This window comes from Trachypithecus francoisi, unplaced genomic scaffold (genome assembly GCF_009764315.1).
Source record: "Trachypithecus francoisi isolate TF-2019V2 unplaced genomic scaffold, Tfra_2.0 Lachesis_group1, whole genome shotgun sequence".
NCBI lineage: Eukaryota > Metazoa > Chordata > Mammalia > Primates > Cercopithecidae > Trachypithecus > Trachypithecus francoisi.
In genome coordinates, this window is record NW_022681454.1 from 93,903,104 (window position 1) to 93,930,092 (window position 26,989).

At 38.2% G+C, this 26,989-nt stretch overlaps 1 protein-coding gene across 3 annotated transcripts in view; it reads left to right on the top strand.

Annotated features, from left to right (window-relative positions):
- BMPR1B (bone morphogenetic protein receptor type 1B) overlaps positions 1 to 26,989 on the top strand; it is a 292,740-nt gene that overhangs the window by 250,586 nt on the left and 15,165 nt on the right. For all 3 annotated transcript variants that reach the window (XM_033214855.1, XM_033214854.1, XM_033214853.1), the window contains 4 exons: positions 8,423 to 8,519; positions 9,599 to 9,737; positions 14,492 to 14,684; positions 15,831 to 16,128. In XM_033214855.1, coding sequence (XP_033070746.1) covers positions 8,423 to 8,519; positions 9,599 to 9,737; positions 14,492 to 14,684; positions 15,831 to 16,128 — 727 coding nt within the window. The remainder of the gene's footprint in view (positions 1 to 8,422; positions 8,520 to 9,598; positions 9,738 to 14,491; positions 14,685 to 15,830; positions 16,129 to 26,989) is intronic.

Genomic DNA, 26,989 nt, shown 5'->3' on the forward strand with positions numbered 1-26,989 from the left:
CATGAAAATAAAAACTAAAAACTAGAATAATTTTCTCTCAATCTACCTGTACCACTTTCCACTGCTGGAGCAAAGCACTGAGGCCAGATGACATGGAACCATCATTCGAAGACCTGTGCAAGTATTTTGTGGGAAAAAGTCATATGTGACTTCACTTTTATGATTTTTATTTTTTTCCCACTTCTGTTCAGAAAATTGCTGTTCCTAGAGTTTGTAGTGTATTTCAGGGGGGAGGTAGGAGATAGCACTGTGCTTCTCCCTGAAAGTTATTCAGAAGTTGTAATTCACCCAAAAACTACCATTTGACTATATTTATTTTAAAAGGAAAGACTATATAAAGGACTAAATTAAACATTATTTGCTATGTGGCATTTCCTTTTGTTTATGCTAGAGTAACACCTTTTAGTCAAATCATATCAATATATTGATAAAATGAGGAAAGCGTCCAAAAGTTTTCATTTCAAAACTTACCCATTTAAGTGTTGTTCCTTTAAAATGACAAATATTGCATCCCAAGAGACCTTTTGTTTGCAGCATCTCTCATTTTCCCTTTCTCCTCCTCCTTGCTTTCACCACACACACACACACACACACACACACACACACACACACAGTTTTTGTTGTTGTTGCAGAGTTTTAAGTCCTAAATATTATCTAAGTGATTTAAAGTGATTTTTCATGATTGATTTTATTTCTTGAGAAGAGAAAAATCTTTCCAACATAATATAATAGAATTTCATGACTTTATTTTGCTCTTTCTATTTTGTTTTTTTGTTTTTTGTTTTGTTTTGAGACAGGGTCTTGCTCTGTAGCCAAGGCTGGAGTGTAGTTGTGTAATCATAGTTCATTGCAACCTCCACCTCCTGGGCTCAGGCAGTACTCCCACCTCAGCCTCCCCAGTAGCTGGGAAAATAGGTGCACACCACCACACCCAGCTAGAATTTTGTGACTTTGATAACATTTTTTAACATTTGTTCCTGTTCTAGCCTAGAAAGCTATACAAGATTGATTAATAATAATTCACATCAGAGCCTCACCAGCATTTTTTTAATTGTGGCAGGCAACATTATGGCATTAGGAATGCAGAAATTAATGAAGAAAATTATTCCTCCCAAGAAGTGTACATTAGAATATAAGAGAGAACCATGTCAATAACTATATTTGTTCAGGAATATCTCAGTAGTAGAGTTAGATTATAAAGTGTATTAAGGACATAATAGAGTGAGTGACTGGCTCTGCTTGGGGGAGGAGGTTGTCAGAATAGCTTCTTAGAACTGATACTTGAACAAGACTTTAAGGATGAACAGGAGTGTGCTAGGTGAATAAGGCAGGATAGGCTAAGTATATAAAAAGTTTAAAATTTAAATGGCTAACATTAGCCAAACATTCTGCTAAAAATTACGTTAATTAATCAGTTTTAACCTCACAGCAGCCCTGTGAAGTACATAGAATTGTTCTTCCAGCTTTAAAGATAAGGAAAATGCAGCACGGGAAGGTTTATTAACTTCAAGTTTGTGTAGCTTATGAGTAGCAGTGACTCTAAACAGATGCAGTAGTAAGTGCAGAGGTCTGGTTTGTAATATTTGAGAACCATTTGCTAACTACAGGAGTATGAAACAGTATGACTGGTTGGAGAAAATCTCTTAATTAAGAGAGATGAGGGCTGGGCACAGTGACTCTCACCTGTAATCTCAGCACTTTGGAAGACCAAGGTGGGAGGATTGCTTGAGCCTAGAAGTTCAAGACCACCCTGGACCACATAGCAAGGCTCCATCTCTACAAAAAACAGTTTTTAATGATCTGGGCATGGCAGTGTACACCTGTAGTTGCAGCTACTAGGGAGGCTAAGGTGGGAGGATCACTTGAGCCTGCAAATTTGAGGTTACAGTGAGCTACAGTCATGCCAGTGCACTGCAGCCTGGGTGACAGAAGGAGACACTCTAAAAAAATTTTTTTAAATAAATAAGAAAAGTGAGATGGGCCCAGATTTCAGTTCAGTTAGGAGTATGAAGGTGAGGGAGCATTATCTGAGGAGGATGTAGGAATTTAGAAAAATAGTGGAATGAAACTCCAAAGGACAGAGTGAAAAGGAACAATGAGAAGAAAAGTTCTTAGTCCAGGGCAGTGTGGAGATGAGTGGTTGGTAGACTCTACTGACATTGTGTAAGGTGGCTGGCTTTGGTGGAGTTTAGTAGCATTAGAATGTACTGCTTTGAGCTCTGAGGGTCTCAGGTGGTACCTAGGCAAGGTCTTTCCAGATTCCACTGCTTTGCCAGTGCCTAGGCAAGGTCTCTGCATAGGCTACTCAGGTAGTGCCTAGTACCAAAGTCTCAGCAGATTCTTACCTTTTTGGCCCAGCTATTCTGGGGTCAAGTAAATGTCCCAGCAGATTGTAGTCTGAGAACACCGATGTTTTTACATAGCTATGCCACAGAGCTGCTGCTTTTTTGTTTTTTTGGTTTTTTTTTTTTTTTTTTGGCCTCTACCATATACACATGTACAGTTTTTTATTGAAATTGTACTAGATATTTTACTTTCTAGCTGTATGATTTTTTTCTTCTATTTCTTATTGCAATTGTGAACCATCTTCCAGTCTTATAAAAACAGTCCTGGCATTTTAAGCAGTTACAAACTAATTATCGGAGAAGTGACAGTAGTGACAGAAGGCAGTTTTGTTATGAAACCACTGGTGATTCTTAACTTGCCTCTCAGAGTAAACCAGACTTCCCCTGGGAGTTCTCAGTTCTACTTCCCAGAGCAGTTGGAGTGACAGCGCAGGTAGAAATCTGCTGTCCTGTAGAGAGCTGAGAGCTGTGGGCCCTGCTCTTTTCCTGATAGGTATCTGGAACTGTTCACTTTCTGAGACTCTGGCTGTGACTTGAATGTTTACATTGTTAGTGCTCTGAGCACAGGTAATGGCAGATTAAAACATGACCAGCTTGACCAGCAGAAACAAAAGGTTTATTGAAGGATCACCTATTCATGAGAGAAGACAAGGGAGCTGCCGGGGATAGGGCTATGGGGCAAATAAAAGGAAAATGGGAAGGTAATGCTAGCCTTAAATAAAGTGCTTGATGGTAAGGAAAGAATCCCTTGATCCTTCTGGTCTCATTGCTCTCATAAATCAGAAATATAATAAGATAACTAATAAACGGTGTTCTTGCAGCTCAAGGTGTATCCTATATCTTGCATTTACATGGAAAGTAAAAGGCAGTGAAACTTGGAGTTTTAGTAAAATTACATTATTGGAGTGGAAAAGTGTTCTGTGTTCATATACTGATAATATATTGACATTGTAATTATGTGGATAGTTCTAGTTTTGATTGAGTATCTAGCATTCTCCTAAAATCTAAAATTTTTGTAAAATTATTGTTATCTTTAAAATTGGAAATGCATTTAAGCTAAGTTTCCAGTGGCAGTCTTAACATATTTGTGTGTTACAGTGTTTGGATGCTTCTATCTGTATAAAAATATTGTGAATTGTGCTTTCACTGGCTGAGGTATTGTGACACCTTGAATTTATTTTTAACTCCTTATATAATATAAACTAAGAGAGGGAGGAATGGAGGAAAAAATTTACTAAGGCAATTTATTGTGTTAAATTTTAGCCTGCGTAACATTAAGAGCTTACAGATTATTTTCAGGATTTACTAAGCAGCATGTTTAGACAATGAATGCTCAAATTATATATAATTCCTGTTTGTGTTGAGCCCTGAATGACTTTTTTACACGTGCTATAATATGTCAAGTTCCTGAGCTCTCTTTTCCTAGATTATTGGTAACATTTCTTAATTTATTAATATAATAACTGCTGTTTTAGTGGCCTCTCATTTAGTGTTTTCAGATGCAGATTACTTTCATTAGTATTTTGCAACTATTACAAATCATAAATAGCTATTAAACATATATATATATATTTTAGACTGATGAGTAAATCATAACACTGACCATCATGAAGTTTGGATAAGAAATTTGTAGTGGATTTTAGTTTGTAATAGATAATCCAAAGTTTTTCTGAAATATTTCGAAGATTTTTTTTTTTTTTAAATTTCAGATTTTATTTTTCCATACAGGGAGTACATGTGAATACTGTTACATGTGTTTATTGTAGGTAGTTTTTCAGCCCATCTCCCCTCACCCCCGTTAACCCACAGTATCTGTTCTTGCCATGTTTATGTCCATGTGTGCTCAGTGTTTAGCTCCCACTTATAAGTGAGAACATATAGTATTTAGTTTTCCGTTCCTTCATTAATTCACTTAGGACTATGGCCTCCAACTCCATCCATGTTGCTGCAAAGGATATCATTTTATTCTTTTTTATGGCTGCGTAGTATTCCATGTTGTATATGTACCACATTTTCTTTATCCAACACACCATTGATGAGCAACTAGGTTGATTCTATGCCTTTGCTATTGTGAATAGTGTGGCAGTGAGCATACAAATGCATGTGTCTTTTTGGCGTATTCCTTTGGATATGTATACAGCATCACTCCTATTCAACATAGCACTGGAAATCCTAGTCAGAGCAGTCAGACCAGAGAAAGAAATAAAAGACATCCTTAGGAAAAGAAGAAGTTAAAGCATCTTCACTGATGGTATGATTCTATACTTAGAAAAACCTAAAAACTCCATCAAAAGACTGCTAGAACTGATAAATGAGTTCAGCAAGGTTTAAGGATACCAAATGAATATACAAAAAATCAATCAGTTGCCTGCCTGCCTGCCTTCCCTCCCTCCCTCCTTCCTTCCTTCCTTCCTTGCTTTTCTTTCTTTCTTTTTCTCTCTCTCTCTTTCTTTTTCTTTCTCCTTCCTTCCTTCCTTCCTTCCTTCCTTCCTTCCTTCCTTCCTTCCCTCCCTCCCTCCCTCCTTCTTTCCTTCCTTTCTTTATTCTCTCTCTTTCTTTTTCTTTCTCCTTCCTTCCTCCTTCCTTCCTTCCTTCCTTCCTTCCTTCCTTCCCTCCCTCCCTCCCTCCTTCTTTCCTTCCTTTCTTTATTCTCTCTCTTTCTTTTTCTTCCTCCCTCCCTCCCTCCCTCCTTCCTTCCTTCCTTTTTTCTCTCTTTTTCTTTCTCCTTCCTCCCTCCCTCCCTCCCTTCCTTCCTTCCTTCCTTCCTTCCTTCCTTTGTTGTTGAGATGGAGTCTCTCTGAGTCCAGGCTGAAGTGCAATGGCACGATTTCTGCACACTGCAACCTCCACCTCCCAGGTTCCAGCGATTCTCCCGACTCAGCCTCCTGAGTAGCTGGGATTACAGGCACATGCCATCATGCTCAGCTAATTTTTGTATTTTTGTAGAGACTGGGTTTTGCCATGTTGGCCAGGCTGGTCTTGAACTCCGACCTCAGGTGATCCGCCCACCTTGGCTTCCCATAGTGCTGGGATTACAGGCATGAGCCACTGTGCCCGGCCAGTCAGTAACATTTCTATACACCAATAACATCCAGGCTGAGAGTCAAATCAAGAACACACTCTCATTTACAATGGCCACAAAGAAAATGAAATACATAGGAATACAGCTAACCAAGGAGGTAAAAGACCTCTACAAGGAGAACTGCAAAACACTGCTGAAAGAAATCAGAAACAACGCAAATGGAGAAACATCCTATGCTCGTGGATTGGAAGATTTATTTTCAGTTTAGGTATTCATGATAATTTCCTAGATGTTCTGATTCAGGCATGCAGTATAAAATAAGCACATCATGGGGCTGTGCATTAATCCTTTGAGTACATTACTGTTTAATAAGATAGTGTCCTAGTTCTTAGGAAGTACACTCTCGAAGTATTTATAAGTGGATAGTGGCGTTACGTCTATAACTCCAAATGATCCAAAAAATAATACAGACATACACATAAGTAAACAAATACAAAATTTGAATACAAATATATATATGCATATTATATGTAACCATATATAGAGAGAGGCATTGGGAAAGCAAGATAATTTTATAAATGATGAAATGTTAACAATGAGAAATCTAGGTAAAGGGCACATTGGAATTCTTTTTTCTTATGGTTTTTTCTGTAAGAGTGAAATTATTTCAAAACAAGTAAAATCTTTGTTCACATTCATGGTAAAATAGAAATTACTGTTACCTTTTAAAAAGAATATTTGACAATATGTATGAAAATACTTAAAATATGTATCTTTTGAACTAACAAATCTACTTATGGGAGTCTTATTAAGGAAATAATCATTAGCATGTGCAAAGATGTATGTGTAAGAGTGTTTATTACAGAATTGTGTATGTTATGACAACCTTTAGAATCTCCTAAATATATGACAGAAGATTGACTTTCTAATTAGAATGATTTTATGTACAATACAATTTAGTCTTTAAAAGTCAGGGTGTAGGCCGGGCGCGGTGGCTCAAGCCTGTAATCCCAGCACTTTGGGAGGCCGAGACGGGTGGATCACGAGGTCAGGAGATCGAGACCATCCTGGCTAACACGGTGAAACCCCGTCTCTACTAAAAAATACAAAAAACTAGCCGGGCGAGGTGGCGGGCGCCTGTAGTCCCAGCTACTCGGGAGGCTGAGGCAGGAGAATGGCGTAAACCCAGGAGGCGGAGCTTGCAGTGAGCTGAGATCCGGCCACTGCACTTCAGCCTGGGCGGCAGAGCGAGACTCCCTCTCAAAAAAAAAAAAAAAAAAAAGTCAGGGTGTAGCTGGGAGTAGTGGTACACACCTGTAATCCCAGCACTTTGGGAGGCTGAGGATCACTTGAGGCCACAAGTTTGAGACCAGCCCGGCCAACATGGTAAAACGCTATCTCTACTAAGCATACAAAAATAAGTGGGGCGTGGTGGCTCGCACCTCTAATCCTAACTACTCAGGATGCTGAGGCACAGAATCGCTTGAACCCAGAAGACAGAGGTTGCAATGACTTGAGATTGTGCCAGTGCACTCCAGCCTGGGCCACAGAGGAAGACCCTGTATCAAATAAAAAAAAAAAAGTCATGTTGCAATAATGAATAATTTCAAATGGGAGGACATTGAATGTTCCCAACACAAAGAAATGATAAGTGTTTGTGATGATGTATATGCTATCTGATCACTATTCATTATGTATGTATTAAAACATTATAATTATGTGACAATAGAAAAATATAAAAATCCTGTTGCAGAAAAAAATATTTGTTGTTCTGGAAAATGTTCACAGTATTATAAATGAGAACAACCTAGTTATAAATCAGCATATATTATATTTTGCTCATGAACATTTTTATTGAAATGATACTGTTAACAGTAATTTTTCCTGAGCGTTGAGGAGGTAGTGATTTTATTTTATTTTGGTTAGTTGGTCCTTTTCAGTTTTTCTTCATGTAACATACAATACTTCTGAATAAAAAAAGTTACCTTGGCTGGAATAAGGTTCCCAGCCAAAATATTTAGGTGGCCGTATAGTTAAAGGTATATAGTACAATTGGAAAACCTCTTGTCCACAGCATCCAAAGTCATAAGTTACAATACTACCTTTTAAAATTAAACAACAGTAATCACTCTCTCAAAGGTAAATGGTGCCTTTAATAAGAATAGTACTAATGATATTACTATGTAAGTGTACCTGGTTTTAAGTCAGTTTCCTCAAAATATGTCCCAGAGATCACCTGTATAAAGTTTACCTGGGATGATTATTAAAAATAAAGTACTTTGAATGAAAATCTTTGGGGTTAAAGTCAGTAAATATGCATTGTATAAAGCTAAGTCATTCTTATTTACATAAAATTTGAGAAATCTGATTTGTCAAGAACTAGAGTTAAAACAAAATGAGTAGTGTTTAATAATTTGTTGTATAAAAGTATCATACATTCTTTGGCTGGAGCACATACATTCTTTTAAAATATGATTCAATTTAAGAAAAAGTATGGATTTTGAAGGACATCTTTGTTTAAAACAACGCACAACCATATATTCTCTATTTGGCAACATTTGAGGGGTCCACTTCCTTTTTATCCATTATAAGATGACTTTATGTACAACAAACTATGTTTTCTGTCCCATGAATTATATAGATATTTTTTAATACAAATTCATGGTATAGAGTACTCCAGAAACCACATGCAAAGAGCCTGGGAACCCATGAGCTGGGTCTGTAATAACGATGAACTGCCTGTTTCTCTTGTGGGTGCACAGATCCACTTACCTTTGTTCATGTTCTTTCTGTAGTTTTATCCTGTGTCGAGCCTGTGCCTTCCAGACAGGAAGAAATGTGTGCTCTTGATTAAGTGCCTAGATGAAGGATGATTCATGCTAGTCAAACTTACTTAATTTTCAGTATATGTGGGTTTTTTTATTAATTGGTATATGAAAAGGATCTTTCACATCTTGTGCGTGATACCTAGCAAGTACCTTTAGGAAAGAGTTGCTTTCTTATTTTTGAGTAAAAATATTCTCTAGATTATGGCTCTTTTTCTTTTTAATTTCAGATTTTGTGGATGGACCTATACACCACAAGGCTTTACTTATATCTGTGACTGTCTGTAGTTTGCTCTTGGTCCTTATCATTTTATTCTGTTACTTCCGGTAAGTTTCTAAAATGTAGATGCAAAAAATTTTAATTTATAGTATCTTCTTTACACTAATATTCTACTGCTTTTGCCTGTTAGTGTTTCTCACCACAGCTTTCTCTATCCTAATTTGATCTTATATTTAACTGAAAATATCTGTTACTGTTGATAAATGTTTGTCCCAATGAAGTTACAATTAGCTACCTATCTCATTCCTGCTTCAGAATTCAAAACTACCCAGATAAATATTTCATCCCTAGGGAAACTAGGGTAGTTAGAGAATTCAGAGACTGGTTGTTACTTAGGTTTGATTCCAAGCAGAGAAATGGCCATGTTGAACTTAAGAGTTGGTCAAATTTCTTATTTTCTAAGCTGTAACATTTCTGATTATTAAAAGATTTTAAACTTAATTTATAGATTAATCATTAAAATAAGGTCATTTATTATATTAAATTTGATAATTCCCAATTATTTTTTACTGGCCTATGAACTTATTTTCTAGATTGTAAAATATTAAGGACCTTGATATTTATGTCATTTGCCTTTTGATTAATTTATTACTCATTTGAGATACTCTTCAAATGGTCAGATAATTGATTCAAATAAATTCATTTGTAATTGAAAACTTAGTTATTGACAGAAAGTTTTTAAAGATTAAATTTATATTATTTCTTTAGATATGACCTAATATAAGAGAGTTAGCTATAATGTTTTTTGTATACCAAAAATTTACATATTTGATTAATTAGGGACTTTATAAAAGATTTTAAGGAAGAATATTGGAGCTGTTTAGAAACGCTAATAGAATGTAGTCTGCTTGGGTATATGCAATCTGAAAATAAAAGAAGAAAAATTGTAAATGCTTGAGACTGAGTAAAAATACGTAGTTTATTTAGTTTATTTTAAAAAATAGGTTAGCAAAACAGTAATGAGTTTTACTTGGGAAACCATAACTAAGAGTAAAAAATATGAAGCATTTAATGTATTATATTTAGGTGCTAAAATAAAACTGCTGTGATTACCATATTAGTTGCAATATTTTACTCCATCATTGCATTTCATTATCTAAAATTATCTTCATCTATCCATCTTTAGGTATAAAAGACAAGAAACCAGACCTCGATACAGCATTGGGTTAGAACAGGATGAAACTTACATTCCTCCTGGAGAATCCCTGAGAGACTTAATTGAGCAGTCTCAGAGCTCAGGAAGTGGATCAGGCCTCCCTCTGCTGGTATGAGAAGAACATACCTTGAATTTAAAGGAAACGTTTTCTGAAAGAACTGTCAATGAATATGGGGTTTCACTTACTGATACAGATAGGGCACTGGACAAGGAGAAAGCTCTGTGCAGTCTGTTGGACATCCGATCTCAGCTGCAGGGCTTCCTGATAACATTTTGACATATTGAGAGTAAGGTGATTATTTTTTAATGTAGGTGTGTGGTTACAATCCAGACCCTCAGACATTCTGATAAAGAGCAGATTAGAAAACATTAAACATGGGACCATCTTCCCTCTGTTTTCCATAAGGATAGCATTACCGCACTTTGGCCTGGCTTTTGAAGGCTAAAATATTACAACCAACTGGCTTCTCAGTAGTTCTACAAGAAAGAAGGTTGCTTTTCAGCTGTGGGGTTTATGTTTCAGGGTAAAGTTCTGGCTTTTCCATTCAGGAGAAGCTTCATTTTTCTGATGATCAGCACTGTCAACCTTGAAGAGAATATATGAGCAAATACAATTTGAAAATCAATAGTAATATACTTTTTTTTTTCTAAAAGAGTTGTACAAATAGTAAAATCCCTTTGGGTGTTAATGAATTAGATGCTCTCGGAATTGAAACTGAATTCTTTCAGTGTTTCTTGCCTTCAATCTCATCTTTCCCATTGCTGTGGAGTTCTCTCTTCAAAACCATTGATCTTGCAATGTTACATCCTGGATAAAATATCCTAATACCCAATACTGCTTGCAGGTCTCCTTTCCCAGCTTGGTATGTGTGGTGCATAAATTCAACTTGCCTTCCTGACGTCTCCTCCCACCTCTCCCCAGTATGCTGCCTGGGCTCTAGCATCACCTTTGAGTAATTATTTCTCAAATACAACATATATCCGTGTCTTTGCAAGTGTAATCTCTTTACTGGACATACCTCCAACTCATGGCTAAAGGTCTACCTCATATTGTTTACCTCTGTGACAACTTCTCAGTTACCCCAGACTAAGCCAGTCTATTTATCTTCTGTGGTAACACTTTCTTTTTAGCACTAATAATGGCCATTTAAACTAATGTTGTAATTGGTGGTAATGTTCTTGTGTCTTTTGGTGGAGTCTGTCCTCTTTGGGGGTAGAGGTTGCATTTTGTTCACTTTCTATCCCCAGTAGACTGGCTGATTTATTAAAGGCGCTGTTCAATAATTTGTTATTAAAAAGCTTTCAGCTCCTACTTTTAATAGCTATAAAATACTATCTTGTTTCTATAATCCAGATACCAAAAAATAATATTTGGCTCACATTATATAATGGTTAAGAGCATATATTCTCAAGCCAAATTGTCTGGTTCCAATCCTGGCCAGACGTTGGCCTGTAAAACTAAATCAAATTCTCATTTAGTCCTCATAGCAACCCTATAAGGTAGTACCAGAAATATCAGTATAACCCAGTGTTACCCATCAGGGGATACAGGCCCAGATAGGTCAACTAGCTAGTATATGGAGAAGCCAGAATTCAAACCCAGTGCTCTTTACATTAGTGAGATGTGAACTAAATGATGGTTAAATAAAACAAGAAAGTGCATTTGATGGGGGTAGGATGGGAAGGAGGGTTCTATAAAACTCAGTTCAATAAAGAGAAAGTCTCTATTACAGATTTATTTTCTGGTTTTAAGATTTAGTTATTAAGATAAACAATGCAGAAGTATATAGTTCTCTCTATATATATTGGTATGTGAGTGAATACCGCATCTTAACATTGAATTGTTATTAATTTTAATAACATAATGGGCAAATTAGTGCCTTAAATATAACCGCGTACTTGGACCTCGTGTTTACCAAATGACTTTATATGTGCCCTTTAATTTTGGATCTTTTCTTTTTCACAAAATATCCATTTTTTCCTTCTTTAAAAGGAAATAATATCATAGGGCTGTTGTAAGAATTAAGACTGTGTGTGTGTGTGTGTGTGTGTGTGTGTGTGTGTGTTTTCTGTGTGTGTGTCTTCTCACAGTCCTGGAATAGTGGTAATTCTTTATAACTCCTTATACATTCAGTTGTTCTCAGTGTACATGAAATACAGTGATCTTTTTGAAAGTACAGCTATAGTCATTGTATCTTCCAGGCAATTTATTTATACAATTAATCTAAGAAGTTGGTATCTAAGAATGTAATATAGAATTAAAGTTTAGGTATAGAAGGACCAGAAACATTTGCTAAATCAAATAAAAACTAAAATGAATCAGTTAAAAAATTTTGAAGTTGTATTTTTAGGTCCTTACATGCTATAATAGCTTACTTTCTATCTTTGGGATAAGTTGTTTCTATTCTATCGAGTATTGTCAATTCTCTCAAAACTTATAATTAAAGTATAAAATGTATTATTAGAAAAAAAGTAAATGCAAAAATGCGTATGTTAGGAAATACTCCATAGACTTACATGAGCAATGCTTTATAAGATCTGTAAATTAAATATTTTTCTTTAATAAATGTGGGAAGTTTCCACTCAAGCGAGTGATTTCCCTGTGTATGAATTTGGCTCCCAACTGCTTGGTGTCCGTGTTGCTCCTGTTTCCTTGTTTGGGAATGGAGTACGGTGGACTCAACATGATGTCTCATGGCTCACTGGGCTCCAAAAGGGAGGACGACTGCATTGCACATAAACTTACATGCTTATTTCCATCAAGCTTCAGTGGCTTCATGGTACATCAGCAGTTTTTTTTTCATAAAGTACGATATTTATAATCTTCATTATAAATAATATATAATATATTATGTCCCCCAAAAATGTTCATGTCCTAATCCCCAGGATTTTTCTTTTTTTTTTTTTTAGACAAGATCTTGCTCTGTCACTCAGGCTGGATTGTTGTGGTACGATTTTGACTCTTTACAGCCTTGACCTCCCAGACTCAAGCAATCCTCCCACCTCAGCCTCCCAAGTAGCTTGTCACTACAGGTGTGTGCTACCACACCTGGCTTATTTTCTTATTATTTGTAGAGATGAGTTTTTGTCATGTTGCCCAGGCTGGTCTTGAACTCCTGGACTCAAGGGATCCTCCCTCCACAGCCTCCCAAAGTGCTGGGATTGCAGGCATGAGCCACCGTGCCTGGTCCTAATCCCTAGAATTTTGTGTTCTATGACAAGGGTGAGCAAAGGTTGCTGACGATAAGATGAGACCATTCTGGATTATCTGGGGTGGCCCAGTGTAACTGCATGGCTCTTAAAAGTACAAAAAGAACAAGTTTAAGTTTTTAATTGATGTAAAGTATATCTCTACAAAGAATACATTCCAGTTTTCTTATCAGGTGTTACAAGAGTTATATGCTAGATTCTTTATGTCCTCTAAATTACATAAATTGTAACAGATGCTTAGCCCTTTCAGTCTTGGAACCATTGATATCAGAGTTCTTCAAATATTTTACAGTAAGTACAGATGGGATGAAGATCATATGTAAAGAGACATTTAAATTTAATGCCACTTAACACGTATTTTCATTCTCTTTGTCTCTACTCCACTCTTTATAATATTGTTTACAGCTCTCTTAGAGCTTGGTAAATAATATTATCTCCAACTTGTTAGTTTCTCTGGTTAACTTTTCTCTCTAATATGCTGTTTTGTCTACTGTTTTGTATTTTTTATTATGACAATTAACTCTTGCATTTCAAAAATGTAATTTCCAGTAATCTTTTCTTGCTTATTTTTTATTCCATCTTCATTTCATTTAGAGTTACTTGGCATTCTGTATCTCACAATTCCAATATGTAATCTGAAGAGGTTAAATCTATTTGGGTTGTTTCCATTGACTCTCATTTATAGTGGCTGTTTCTTTTTGTTCTAAAGCATTCATTCTCTAGAATCGTCTCTCATTCTCTCTGTTTCTTCTCTCCCTCCATTTTTTTTGTTCTCCTTTTTCCTCCCCATTCTTGGATATTTCCTTTATTTCCTTGGGAGCCCAGGAGTGCATTACAGTTTATTTCTTATGTTATACCCGTGATCAAGTTGTATGGTGGCAAGAGTTCCTTCAAAGTACTATTATCCCACCATAGTCACGGAATGGAAAGTATTCTGCAAATGGTTTCCTCAAGAGAGCATTTCTATCGAGGAGCCTTGGCATGCTACCAACCTACAGCAAATTTAGTGCCATTTGATGCTCCCTGCTTAATGCTGAAGCCCTAGGTTCAGTTCCTCTGGTTTTAAAGGAGTCAGAGTTTAAACTCTGGATTCCAGTTCTGGTATTATTCTTTGCCCAGACAGCAACTTGGTTTATTGTTCCCTGCTCTGGTCTCAACTCCTTCCTTCCTTCGCTCCTTCCCTCCCTCCCTTACTTCTTCTTCCCTGCATGTAGATTTCCTTTATTTCTGTATGTGCCTAACAATGTATTACAATTTTGTCTTGTCATATTTTATACATAATTGGGTGTATGGTCACAAGAGTCTCTTCAGAGTATGTAGTAGTCCATCATAACGGGGAAGTGCAAGTATTCTATTCTGCCAGTTACTATGAACCCACTCAGGTTTTTTTCTCTGTGAAAATAATAATAGTAGAATAAAATATTTCATAATTTGGAAGCAGTATTTTGAACTTTCAGAATCCCCACTCAGTCTCAAATATGTTTAAAAGAGTGTAACCGAAATTAATAAATAAATACAAATAAGTTGTCTAGGTAGAGAAAAATACTGGCTAAATATATTTTACATACAGTAATCGTTTCGTCTCTGGAGAAAAAGATTAAACAAATCTGTAGTGCTGTGAATACACTAACAGTGTGTTTTGGGATTTCACAGGTCCAAAGGACTATAGCTAAGCAGATTCAGATGGTGAAACAGATTGGAAAAGGTCGCTATGGGGAAGTTTGGATGGGAAAGTGGCGTGGCGAAAAGGTAGCTGTGAAAGTGTTCTTCACCACAGAGGAAGCCAGCTGGTTTAGAGAGACAGAAATATATCAGACAGTGTTGATGAGGCATGAAAACATTTTGGGTGAGTAAAAGTCTGTGTAGCTATGTTCAGGGTTTCCTAGCTTTCCTCTGTCTTTCTGTTAACATCTGCATGTTAACTCATCTGTCTAGACCGGTTGTGAAATGTACTGAAGTTTTCTTCTTGGCATGGGCCCAAGAACATCATAAGTTTCTAATGGGAGACCTCACAGGAGGAATGAATGACTAAGGCACTTCTGTGAGTAAGTGGTAGGCTGGAAATGGAATACTCTCAAATATTTTTTCTTCAGAAACAGGAAATGCAAGTATAAAACCAGAATATCTTAGGGTTTCTTGGGAATTTGGAGGACCATATTTTTGTTTAAATGTTGAGAAAAGTTGTAGGAATCTTATCTGCAGGGTTTATTTGTATCAATAGTTTATATTGAAAATTGGTTTTATTTTCGCAAGTTAGAAATGATCTGTCTGGATTGTTCAAGTAGAAAGAGAATAAGCTAATCAGTGGGGTATATTCCTTAATTCAAGAACTCAAGACCCTGTTTTGCAAACAATGTCTTATGTGTAACTATAATACCATAAAGTAGTTTAGATAACATAGTAGTTTATAATACCATAAAGTAGCTTAAACATCAACTACTGATGAGGAAGGGACCATATTTTCAGATGTAAACTCTTAATCTTTCTCTACGCCTATAATTTTTTTTTTTTTTTTTTTTTGAGATAAAGTCTTGCTCTGTCACCCAGGCTGGAGTGCAATGGTGTGATCTCTGCTCACTGTAACCTCCGCCTCCCAGGTTAATCGCTAAGTGATTCTCCTGCTTAGCCTCCTGAGTAGCTGGGATCACAGGCACACGCCACCATGCCCGGCTAATTTTTGTATTCTTTAGTAGAGATGGGTTTTCACCATGTTGGCCAGAGTGGTCTTGACTCCTGACCTCAAGTGATCCACCCGCCATGGCCTCCCAATGTGCTTGGATTACAGGTGTGAGTCACTGTGCCCAGGCTTACTTGTACAATTTTGATTGCCTCTTATTGGTATTAGTCATTTAATACCATCATAGGCATAGTCAAGAAATTGAATGAAATGCTAAACAAAAATTACCTGTGACAAAGAATGATGTTTGAGAATATGAGTTATTCCTGATACTATTCGGAAAACACTAAACCTTTTCATCTTTTTTCCTTTTAGGTTTCATTGCTGCAGATATCAAAGGGACGGGGTCCTGGACCCAGTTGTACCTAATCACAGACTATCATGAAAATGGTTCCCTTTATGATTATCTGAAGTCCACCACCCTAGACACTAAATCAATGCTGAAGTTAGCCTACTCTTCTGTCAGTGGCTTATGTCACTTACACACAGAAATCTTTAGCACTCAAGGCAAACCAGCAATAGCCCATCGAGATCTGAAAAGTAAAAACATTCTGGTAAAGAAAAATGGAACTTGCTGTATTGCTGACCTGGGCCTGGCTGTTAAATTTATTAGGTTAGTATGAAAGTGAACAAATACATGTTTTATGACTCTTTTCTGTTACTTTTTATTTTGTGGCACAGTGCTTCTAGGATATTTAGTAGAAGAGGAATATCACTAATTTTAACATTTGAGGAGGGGAATCACCTAACACTGTATTAGCAACACAGCATATTTGGGTCTGTTCTATTGTTTCTATGCTCATCAGAGACATTGCTTAGAGACTGTTCACATTAGGTTTGCAACTGTCATTAAGTTATGTAGAAAAGAGGTAGCTAATACCTGGGAATATGTAGTCAGAATTCTGCGTGACATTTGTAAGTAGGAAAAAGTTTTGGGGAAAATTTACAGATTATATATGGATAAAGACATTTTTATATGGTATAGGAAAGATAACTTGCATAGGTGTTTTATGAGAAATGTTAGAGACTAATAAACAAAACCCAGCTGTTATTCAGTACTGTTATCCTGTACCTGAAACAGTGAATTTAACATCTGTGCACATAAACCAGAGCATGTTGTAAAATAGTGGTTTTCAGACCCCTAGGGCTGCTTGGGTTACATCAGTAGCTTCTGCACACTAGGGAGGGGAGATGATAGTAGGGACTCTATTTTGCTTACTCTCACTTTAATCAGAGAGGCTCCTTCCATCTCACAGATGATTTAATTAGAATAAATGGTTTCTCTGGGAAACAAAGCAAACAAAATGAGCTTGCAAACCACCCATGTAGAGAAATCATCGTATAACTACCTTTTAAAGAACTCAGTTTAGGCTCAGCCATTATTAAATTGTTGGATTATCTTGTGGATTTTTATAAGTAAGACTCTGTAATACATGGAGAAGAGCACAAAGAAAAAGCCATGGAGATTATTATTATTATTTTTTTTTTTGAGACGGAGTCTCGCTGTGTCGCCCAGGCTGCAGTGCAGTGGCGCGATCTCGGCTCACTGCAAGCTCCGCCTCCCGGGTTCCCGCCATTCTCCTGCCTCAGCCTCCGAATAGCTGGGACTACAGGCTCCCGCCACCGCGCCCGGCTAGTTTTTTGTATTTTTAGTAGAGACGGGGTTTCACCGTGTTAGCCAGGATGGTCTCGATCTCCTGACCTCGTGATCCACCCGCCTCGGGCTCCCAAAGTGCTGGGATTACAGGCTTGAGCCACCGCGCCCGGCCAGCCATGGAGATTATTAAAAGTTTGGAAAGTAAAATTGACAAAAAAAGATAATGGATTGGTATTTTCAGCCAGAAGTAAAGGCTGAGATGTGATTTAATAACGTACCCCGAATATATTAAGGTCTTCACCATGTAAAGGATGGGAAATTGAAGTTCTTGATCTTTAAAAACAAAGCAAGAGGAAATGATTTGGGCTATAGATTTAAGTTAGAAATATGAATCTCCTGCCAATAAAGATTATTAAATCCTTTCTCCCTTCTGATTTTTTTTCCTCTGACCTACAACCCCTTTCAAGTCTCCTATAAAAAAAATTCCCACAATGCTTCTTAAATTACCAGCCTCTCTCTCCTCTCCCATGTTAAATGTCTCCCAAGAGTTCCAAAAGATCATCTGCTTCTAAAACCCAGCAATTTGTAATAGTCTTGTAATTCAGCTTCTGTTTCATTCTCTCTGGACACTGCTTTATTCAGAGACACCACTGGGCTTGGACACCAGAGGCCTTCTCGATTGCCATCACCTTATCCATAGTGTCCAAACCTTTCTTTCTCTTGTTTTCTTGGTGTATCTCTGTACTCGTTTCCCCTTTCTCTCTCTCCACTGGCTCTGCTCTCTTTTTACCTCTTAATGTATTTTTCTACTGCTACATTTCCTGCTGTATCTGCATTTGCTTCCTAATTCCCAATTTTGGCTGATCCATTCTTAAATATTAGGTATCTGACATCATCTTTTGTTCCCTAACTTTTGGTTTGCTCAAGTGAATGAATTTTCTCTCCACAATATTCCCATTTTTACTGGGCCAGTGTGGGCCTTCTGTGCAATTTTTCTAGATTCTGGAGTGAAGCATTTTGAGTTACTTTCTTTGTCTCTCCTATTTCCAGTTTTTGTACATGCTGCCACTGGATTTATTTTCTTGAAGCCTAATTTTGGGCATCAAAATAATTTCATAGTTCCCTGTGGCTTCGTGTGAAAATGTAGTTAGAGTCCCTTGGTGCAGTAGACTCTTTTCTGACCCTGGGCTGTTCTACTGCCCTATTTCCACCACACTCCTTATCTTTGGCAAGATTTATTCTGAAGACTTCACACTTCTCATACCATCAAGTGCTTATAACATGCTTTTGTCATTACCCGAACACCCATATCCCCTTCTCTATCTAGATCACAACTCCTGATCTTCACAGTTTCTTCCTTTGAGACATCTTTTTAAATTTTGATATTTTAGACAAAGTCTTGCTCTGTCACACAGACTGGAGTGCAGTGGCACTATCACAACTTACTGCAGCCTTGGCCTTCCAGGCCCAGCAGTCCTCCCACCTCAGCCTCCCGAGTAGCTGGAACTTCAGGCACATGCCACCATGCCTGGCTGATTTTTTTTTTTTTTAATAGATGGGATCTTACTGTGTTGCCAGGCTGGCCTCAAACTCCTGAACTCAAGTGATCTTCCTGTATCAGCCTCCCAAAATGCTGGGATTGTAGGAATGAGCCACCATGCCTGGCCCACCTGCTGTTTATTATTATTTTTATTATTATACTTTAAGTCCTAAGGTACATGTGTACAACATGCATGTGTGTTACATATGTATACATGTGCCATGTTGATATGCTGCACCCATTAACTTGTCATTTATATTAGGCATATCTCCAAATGCTATCCCTCCTCCTTCCCCCTCCCACACCACAGGCCCTGGTGTGTGATGTTCCCCACCCTGTGTCCAAGTGTTCTCATTGTTCAGTTCCCACCTATGAGTGAGAACATGCAGTATTTGGTTTTCTCTCTTTGCAATAGTTTGCTCAGAATGATGGTTTCCAGCTTCATCTGTTTCCCTACAAAGGACATGAACTCATCCTTTTTTATGGCTGCATAGTATTCCATGGTGTATATGTGCCACATTTTCTTAATCCAGTCTATCATTGGTGGACATTTGGGTTGGTTCCAAGTCTTTGCTATTGTGAATAGTGCCACAATAAACATGCGTGTGCAGGTGTATTTATAGCAGCATGATTTATAATCCTTTGGGTATGTACCCAGTAATGGGATGGCTGGGTCAAATGGTATTTCTGGTTCTAGATCCTTGAGGAATCGCCACACTGTCTTCCACAATGGTTGAACTAGTTTACAGTCCCACCAACAGTGTAAAAGTGTTCCGATTTCTCCACATCCTCTCCAGCACCTGTTGCTTCCTGACTTTTTAGTGATCACCATTCTAACTGATGTGAGATGGTATCTCATTGTGGTTTTGATTTGCATTTCTCTGATGGCCAGTGATGATGAGCATTTTTTCATGTGTCTGTTGGCTGCATAAATGTCTTCTTTTGAGAAGTGTCTGTTCATATCCTTTGCCCACTTTTTGATGGGATTGTTTAAGTTCTTTGTAGATTCTGGTTATTAACCCTTTGTCAGATGGGTAGATTGTAAAAATTTTCTCCCATTCTGTAGGTTGCCTGTTTGCTCTGATGGTAGTTTCTTTTGCTGTACAGAAGCTCTTTAGTGTAATTAGATCCCATTTGTCAATTTTGGCTTTTGTTGCCATTGTTTTTGTTGTTTTAGTCATGAAGTCCTTGCCCATGCCTATGTCCTGAAAGGTATTGCCTAGGTTTTCTTCTAGGGTTTTTATGGTTTTAGGTCTAACATTTAAGTCTCTAATCCATCTTGAATTAATTTTTGTATAAGGTGTAAGGAAGGGATCCAGTTTCAGCTTTCTACTTATGGCTAGCCAGTTTTCCCAGCACCATTTATTAAATAGGGAATCCTTTCCCCATTTCTTGTTTTTGTCAGGTTTGTCAAAGACAGATGGTTGTAGATGTGTGGTATTATCTCTGAGGGCTCTGTTTTGTTCCATTGGTCTATATCTCTGTTTTGGTACCAGGACCATACTGTTTTGTTTACTATAGCCTTGTAGTATAGTTTGAAGTCAGGTAGCGTGATGCCTCCAGGTTTGTTCTTTTGACGTAGGATTGTCTTGGCAATGTGGGCTCTTTTTTGGTTCCACATGGACTTTAAAGTAGTTTTTTTCCAATTCTGTGAAGAGAGTCAGTGGTAGCTTGATGGGGATGGCATTGAATCTATAAATTACCTTGGGCAGTATGTCCATTTTCACGATACTGATTCTTCCTATCCATGAGCATGGAATGTTCTTCTGTTTGTTTGTGCCCTCTTATTTTGTTGAGCTGTGGTTTGTAGTTCTCCTTGAAGAGGTCCTTCACATCCCTTTTAAGTTGGAGTGAATGGGAGTTCACTCATGCTTTGGCTCTCTGTTTGTCTGTTAGTGGTGTATAGGAATGCTTGTGGGTTTTGCACATTGACTTTCTATCCTGAGACTTTGCTGAAGTTGCTTATCAGCTTAAGGAGATTTTGGGCTGAGACAATGGGGTTTTCTAAATATACAGTCATGTCATCTGCAAACAGGGACAATTTAACTTCTTCTTTTCTTAATTGAATATCCTTTATTTCTTTCTCTTGCCTGATTGCCCTGGCCAGAACTTCCAACACTATGTTGAATAGGAGTGGTGAGAGAGGGCATCCCTGTCTTGTGCCAGTTTTCAAAGGGAATGCTTCCAGTTTTACCCATTCAGTATGATATTGGCTGTGGGTTTGTCATAAATAGCTCTTATTATTTAGGGATAGGTCTCATCAATACCTAATTTATTGAGAGTTTTTAGCGTGAACTGCTGTTGGATTTTGTTGAAGGCCTTTTCTGATCTATTGAGATAATCAGGTTTTTTTTGTCTTTGGTTCTGTTTATATGATGGATTACATTTATTGATTTGCATATGTTGAGCCAGCCTTGCATCCCAGGGATGAAACCAACTTGTTTGTGGTGGATAAGCTTTTTGATGTGCTGCTGGATTTGGTTTGCCAGTATTTTATTGAGGATTTTGCATTGATGTTCATCAGGGATATTGGTCTAAAATTCTCTTTTTTTGTTGTGTCTCTGGCAGGCTTTGGTATCAGAATAATGGTGGCCTCATAAAATGACTTGGGGAGTATTCCCTCTTTTTCTATTGATTGGAATAGTTTCAGAAGGAATGATACCAGCTCCTCTTTGTACCTCTGGTAGAATTCGGCTGTGAATCCGTCTGGTCTTGGACTTTTTTTGGTTGGTAGGCTATTAATTATTGCCTCAATTTCAGAGCCTGTTACTGGTCTATTCAGGGATTCAGCTTCTTCCTGGTTTAGTCTTGGGAAGACTAAACCTGTATGTGTCCTGTATGTGTCCAGGAATTTATCCATTTCTTCTAGATTTTCTAGTTTATTTGCGTAGAGGTGTTTATAATATTCTCTGATGGTAGTTTGTATTTCTGTGGGGTCGGTGGTGATATCCCTTTTATCATTTTTTATTGCATCTACTTGATTCTTCTCTCTTTTCTTCTTTATTAGTCTTGCTAGCGGTCTATCAATTTTGTTGATAGTTTCAAAAAACCAGCTCCTGGATTCATGATTTTTTGAAGGATTTTTTATGTCTCTACCTCCTTCAGTTCTGCTCTGATCTTAGTTATTTCTTGCCTTCTGCTAGCTTCTGAATGTGTTTGCTCTTGCTTCTCTAGTTCTTTTAATTGTGATGTTAGGGTGTCAATTTTAGATCTTTCCTGCTTTCTCTTGTGAGCACTTATTGCTATAAATTTCCCTCTACACACTGCTTTAAATGTGTCCTAGAGATTCTGGTATGTTGTGTCTTTGTTCTCATTGGTTTCAAAGAACATCTTTATTTCTGCCTTCGTTTCATTATGTACACAGTAGTCATTCAGGAGCAGGTTGTTCAGTTTCCATGTAGTTGAGTGGTTTTGAGTGAGTTTCTTAACCCTGAGTTCTAGTTTGATTGCACTGTGGTCTGAGAGACAGTTTGTTATAATTTCTGTTCTTGTACATTTGCTGAGGAGTGCTTTACTTCCAACTATGTGGTCAATTTTGGAATAAGTGTGATGTGGTACCGAGAAGAATGTATATTCTATTAATTTGGGGTGGAGAGTTCAGTAGATGTCTGTTAGGTTCACTTGGTGCAGAGCTGAGTTCAATTCTGGATATCCTTGTTAACTTTCTGTCTCATTGATCTGTCTAATGTTGACAATGGGGTATTAAAGTCTCCCATTATTATTGTATGGGAGTCTAAGTCTCTTTGTAGGTCTCTAAGGACTTGCTTTATGAATCTGGGTGCTCCTGTATTGGGTGCATATGTAATTAGGATAGTTAGCTCTTCTTGTTGAATTGATCCCTTTACCGTTATGTAATGGCCTTCTTTGTCTCTTTTGATCTTTGTTGATTGAAAGTCTGTTTTATCAGAGACTAGGATCGCAACCCCTGCTTTTTTTTGTTTTCCATTTGCTTGGTAGATCTTCCTCCATCCCTTTATTTTGAGCCTATGTGTGTCTCTGCAAGTGAGATGGGTCTCCTGAATACAGCACTCTGATGGGTCTTGACTCTTTATCCAGTTTGCCAATCTGTATCTTTTAATTGGAGCATTCAGCCCATTCACATTTAAGGTTAATATTGTTGTGTGTGAGTTTGAGCCTGTCATTATGATGTTAGCTGGTTATTTTTTTTGTTAGTTGATGCAGTTTCTTCTTAGCATCGATGTTCTTTACAATTTGGCATGTTTTTGCAATGGCTGGTATGGCTTGTTCCTTTCCATGTTTATTGCTTCCTTCAGGAGCTCTTGTAAGGTGGGCCTGGTGGTGACAAAATCTCTCAGCATTTGCTTGTCTGTAAAGGATTTTATTTCTCCTTCACTTATGAAGCTTAGTTTGGCTGGATATGAAATTCTGGGTTGAAAATTCTTTTCTTTAAGAATGTTGAATATTTCCCCCACACTCTTCTGGCTTGTAGAGTTTCTACCAAGAGATCCACTGTTAGTCTGATGCACTTCCCTTTGCAGGTAACCTGACCTTTCTCTCTGGCTGCCCTTAAGATTTTTTCCTTCATTTCAACTTTGGTGAATTTGACAATTACGTGTCTTGGAGTTGCTCTTCTCCAGGAGTATCTTTGTGGTGTTCTCTGTATTTCCCGAATTTGAACATTGGCCTGCCTTGCAAGGTTGGGGAAGCTCTCCCGGATAATTTCCTGAAGAGTGTTTTCCAATTTGATTCCATTCTCCCCATCACTGTCAGGTACACCAATCAGATGTAGATTTGGTCTTTTCACATAGTCGCATGTGTCTTGGAGGCTTTGTTTGTTTCTTTTTACTCTTTTTTCTCGAAACTTCTCTTCTTGCTTCATTTCATTCATTTGATCTTCCGTCACTGATACTCTTTCTTCCACTTGATCAAATCGGCTACTGAAGCTTGTGCATGCATCACATAGTTCTCCTGCCATGGTTTTCAGCTCCATCAGGTCATTTAAGGTCTTCTCTGTACTGTTTATTCTAGTTAGTCATTCATCTAATCTTTCTTCAAGGTTTTTAGCTTCTTTGTGGTAGGTTCCAACATCCTCCTTTAGCTCAGAGAAGTTTGTTATTACCGATCGTCTGAAGCCTTCTTCTCTCAACTCGTCAAAGTCATTCTCTGTCCAGCTTTGTTCCTTTGCTGGTGAGGAGCTGTGTTCCCTTGGAGGAGAAGAAGTGCTCTTATTTTTATAATTTTCAGCTTTTCTGCTCTGGTTTCTCCCCATCTTTGTGGTTTTATCTACCTTTGTTCTTTGTTGATGGTGATGTACAGATGGGGTTTTGGTGTGGATGTCCTTTCTGTTTGTTAGTTTTCCTTCTAACAGTCAGGACCCTCAGCCGCAGGTCTGCTGGAGTTTGCTGGAGGTCTACTCCAGACCCTGTCTGCCTGGGTATCACCAGCGGAGGCTGCAGAACAGCAAATATTGCAGAACAGCAAATGTTTCTGCCTGATCCTTCCTCTGGAAGCTTTGTCTCAGAGGGGCACCCAGCTGTATGAGGTGTCAGTCGGCCCCTACTGGGAGGTGCCTCCCAGTTAGGCTACTCAGGGGTCAGGGACCCACTTGAGGAGGCAGTCTGTTCATTCTCAGATCTCAAACTCTGTGCTGGGAGAACCACTACTCTCTTTCAAGCTGTCAGACAGGGATGTTTAAGTCTGCAGAAGTTTCTGCTGCCTTTTGTTCAGCTATGCCCTGCCCCCAGAGGTGGAGTCTACAGAGGCAGGCAGGCCTCCTTGAGCTGCGGTGAGCTCTACCCAGTTCGAGCTTCCTGGCTGCTTTGTTTCCCTACTCAAGCCTCAGCAATGACGGATGCCTCTCCCCTAGCCTTGCTGCTGCCTTGCAGTTGGATCTCAGACTGCTGTGCTAACAATGAGCGAGGCTCTGTGGGCATGGGACCCTCCGAGCCAGGCATGGGATATAATCTCCTGGTGGGCCATTTGCTAAGACCGTTGGAAAAGCACAGTATTAGGGTGGGAGTGTCCCGACTTTCCAGGTACTGTCTGTCACAGCTTCCCTTGGCTAGGAAAGGGAATTCCCCAACCGCTTGCACTTCCTGGGTGAGATTATGCCTTACCCTCCTTTGGCTCACACTCCATGGGCTGCATGCACTGTCAGACAAGCCCCAGTGAGATGAACCCGGTACCTAAGTTGGAAATGCAGAAATCACCCATCTTCTGCGTCGCTCATGGTGGAAGCTGTAGACTGGAGCTGTTCCTATTCGGCCATCTTGGAACCTCCCCACCTGCCGTTTTTAGTCTCCGTTCTTGTGTCTTCTAATATAACTCTGTGCTTATTATCATGAAATGTCTTGCCTGTTACATAGTCATCATTGACTTATTTATTTGTCATTCCCAATGGAAAGTAAGCACCTTGAAAGTAGATAACATGCATTTTTCAGATTTGCATTTCTAGTGCCTTTCCCTGGTGCTTATTACTTAACGTTTAATGGATAAATGGTTTCATATGGAACACAGGATGAAGAAAAAAAACTTTTTTCCTAACACCAGAGATCCTACACATTCTGGCCGAAATCCACCTTTCTAATCTTATGTTCTACAAACTCTCAAATTTGTATGCTTTCTTTTGCAAAACTGAGCTACTTGCCTTTTCTCCTTATATACCCCATGTTTGCTGTTGCCTTGCTTTTGATTGCACAGTCCGTAGGTTGGAAAGTCCCTGTTTTTCCATGTATCTTAATCCAGTCCCAGAATCATCTCTAAGTCACTTGATTCATCCCTCAGCTGAGAATAATGACAGCATCTTCTGTACTACTGTTGTAATTTCCTGGTCTTTGTCTGCTTGGTATTACAGTTATTTTGGGACATGCCTCATCTCCTACCAGTGATGGGGCATCTTGAGAGCAGGATCCTTGCCAACTTAATTAATATATTTCCCATTTAACATGACATAGTGAGTTACCCATTAGAGGTAGTCTAACATTGTTGTGAATCAATAAATGTAGGCAATAGCAAAGTAACTGAGACTCATCTCCTTTATAGACCTTAAAACAAAAAAGGAAAGTGAGTATCTATTATATTATAGAAACTTAGTTCTGCTTAATGGAAGGAGAACGAACTGAATGACCTCTCAAATTTCATACAAACCCTGATTCTAGGAAGTGGAGGCACTATTTTAAGGGATAATTCAGAGATTTATTTGGCATATATTAATTACTTCATCAAGAGATGAAGAGATGAAGATGATAGCTCAGATGCTGGCTGTGCAGACTCCTATGGCCATAGCCTAGCTGTGTGGGGCCGTTTAGCTTTCTGGGCCTCAGCGTCATCTTCCATTACATGCAGGTTACATTTGATCATTTCAGAGGTGCTTTTTCTAGTTTTATTTTCTGTGTTTCAAAGTTTGCTCTTCTCAGCTTTTGAGTCTATTTTTTTAAAACTTGCTTAATGTGTTTCTTTAGTTTCTACTCTTTTTTTCACTGTTTTATATTGTATTTTTGCACATATGCATGGATATTTAGACTTTAATTACAAGTGGAGTCACAGCTTACCCTGTGCTGAATTCTCTGACTTCATATGAGAACTTCCTGTGAGATGGTCTCTGTGTAGTGGTAAGTGTTCTCTTAGTCTTTTCAGTCATTTCTGAAAGGCTCCCAGGGAAGTCAAGAGCCACAGAGAGGGAGCAGACTATGCCTTAGAGGTTTCCTGCTCATATAAATTTTAAAATTCTGTGTTGGTTTCTTCATGCATTCTCTTGACAATGACGTAAGTGCCGATGCATTTCCTGACCAGCAGAAATTTAATTCAGGTGATGTGCTGGTGGACATCACCATTACCCCCAGTCTCTACTGGGAGGAGAAAACAGTGACACATGAAATGCCTTGAAGAAACTTAACAAAGCTTTTCACTTTTCACTCTGAAGAATTCAGCAACTCCTCTGAGACTTCAGTGTCAGAATAAAATATTTTCATATGGGAAAAATAAATCCTGGCTTAGGGCTCTCAAGTATTAAATTTAAATAGAAAACCTGCGGTGAAGACTAGGCTGTCACACTGATGTCCAGTGGCTGATTGTCAAATTATCCAAGTGCAAAAGAGAGAGGGTAGCTTAGTTCGGAGGGTACTGAATTTCTTGAGTCTTGCTGATGTGATTCTTTTTAGCGCTGCTTTTGGTTTGCATTTTTAAAATGATGTGGCTAAATGACTCACCAAAGTCATAAAACTAAGCTCATTCGTGGCATAGTGAACACTCCCAGTCAAGTTTTCTGCAGCCATACCCACCTTATGTTGAAGACTTTTTAGTTCTAAAGTTCTGTTTCTAAGATACCCTGATATTTCTTGGGATTTTATCATAGCAGCATTGAACCTTGATGAAAGT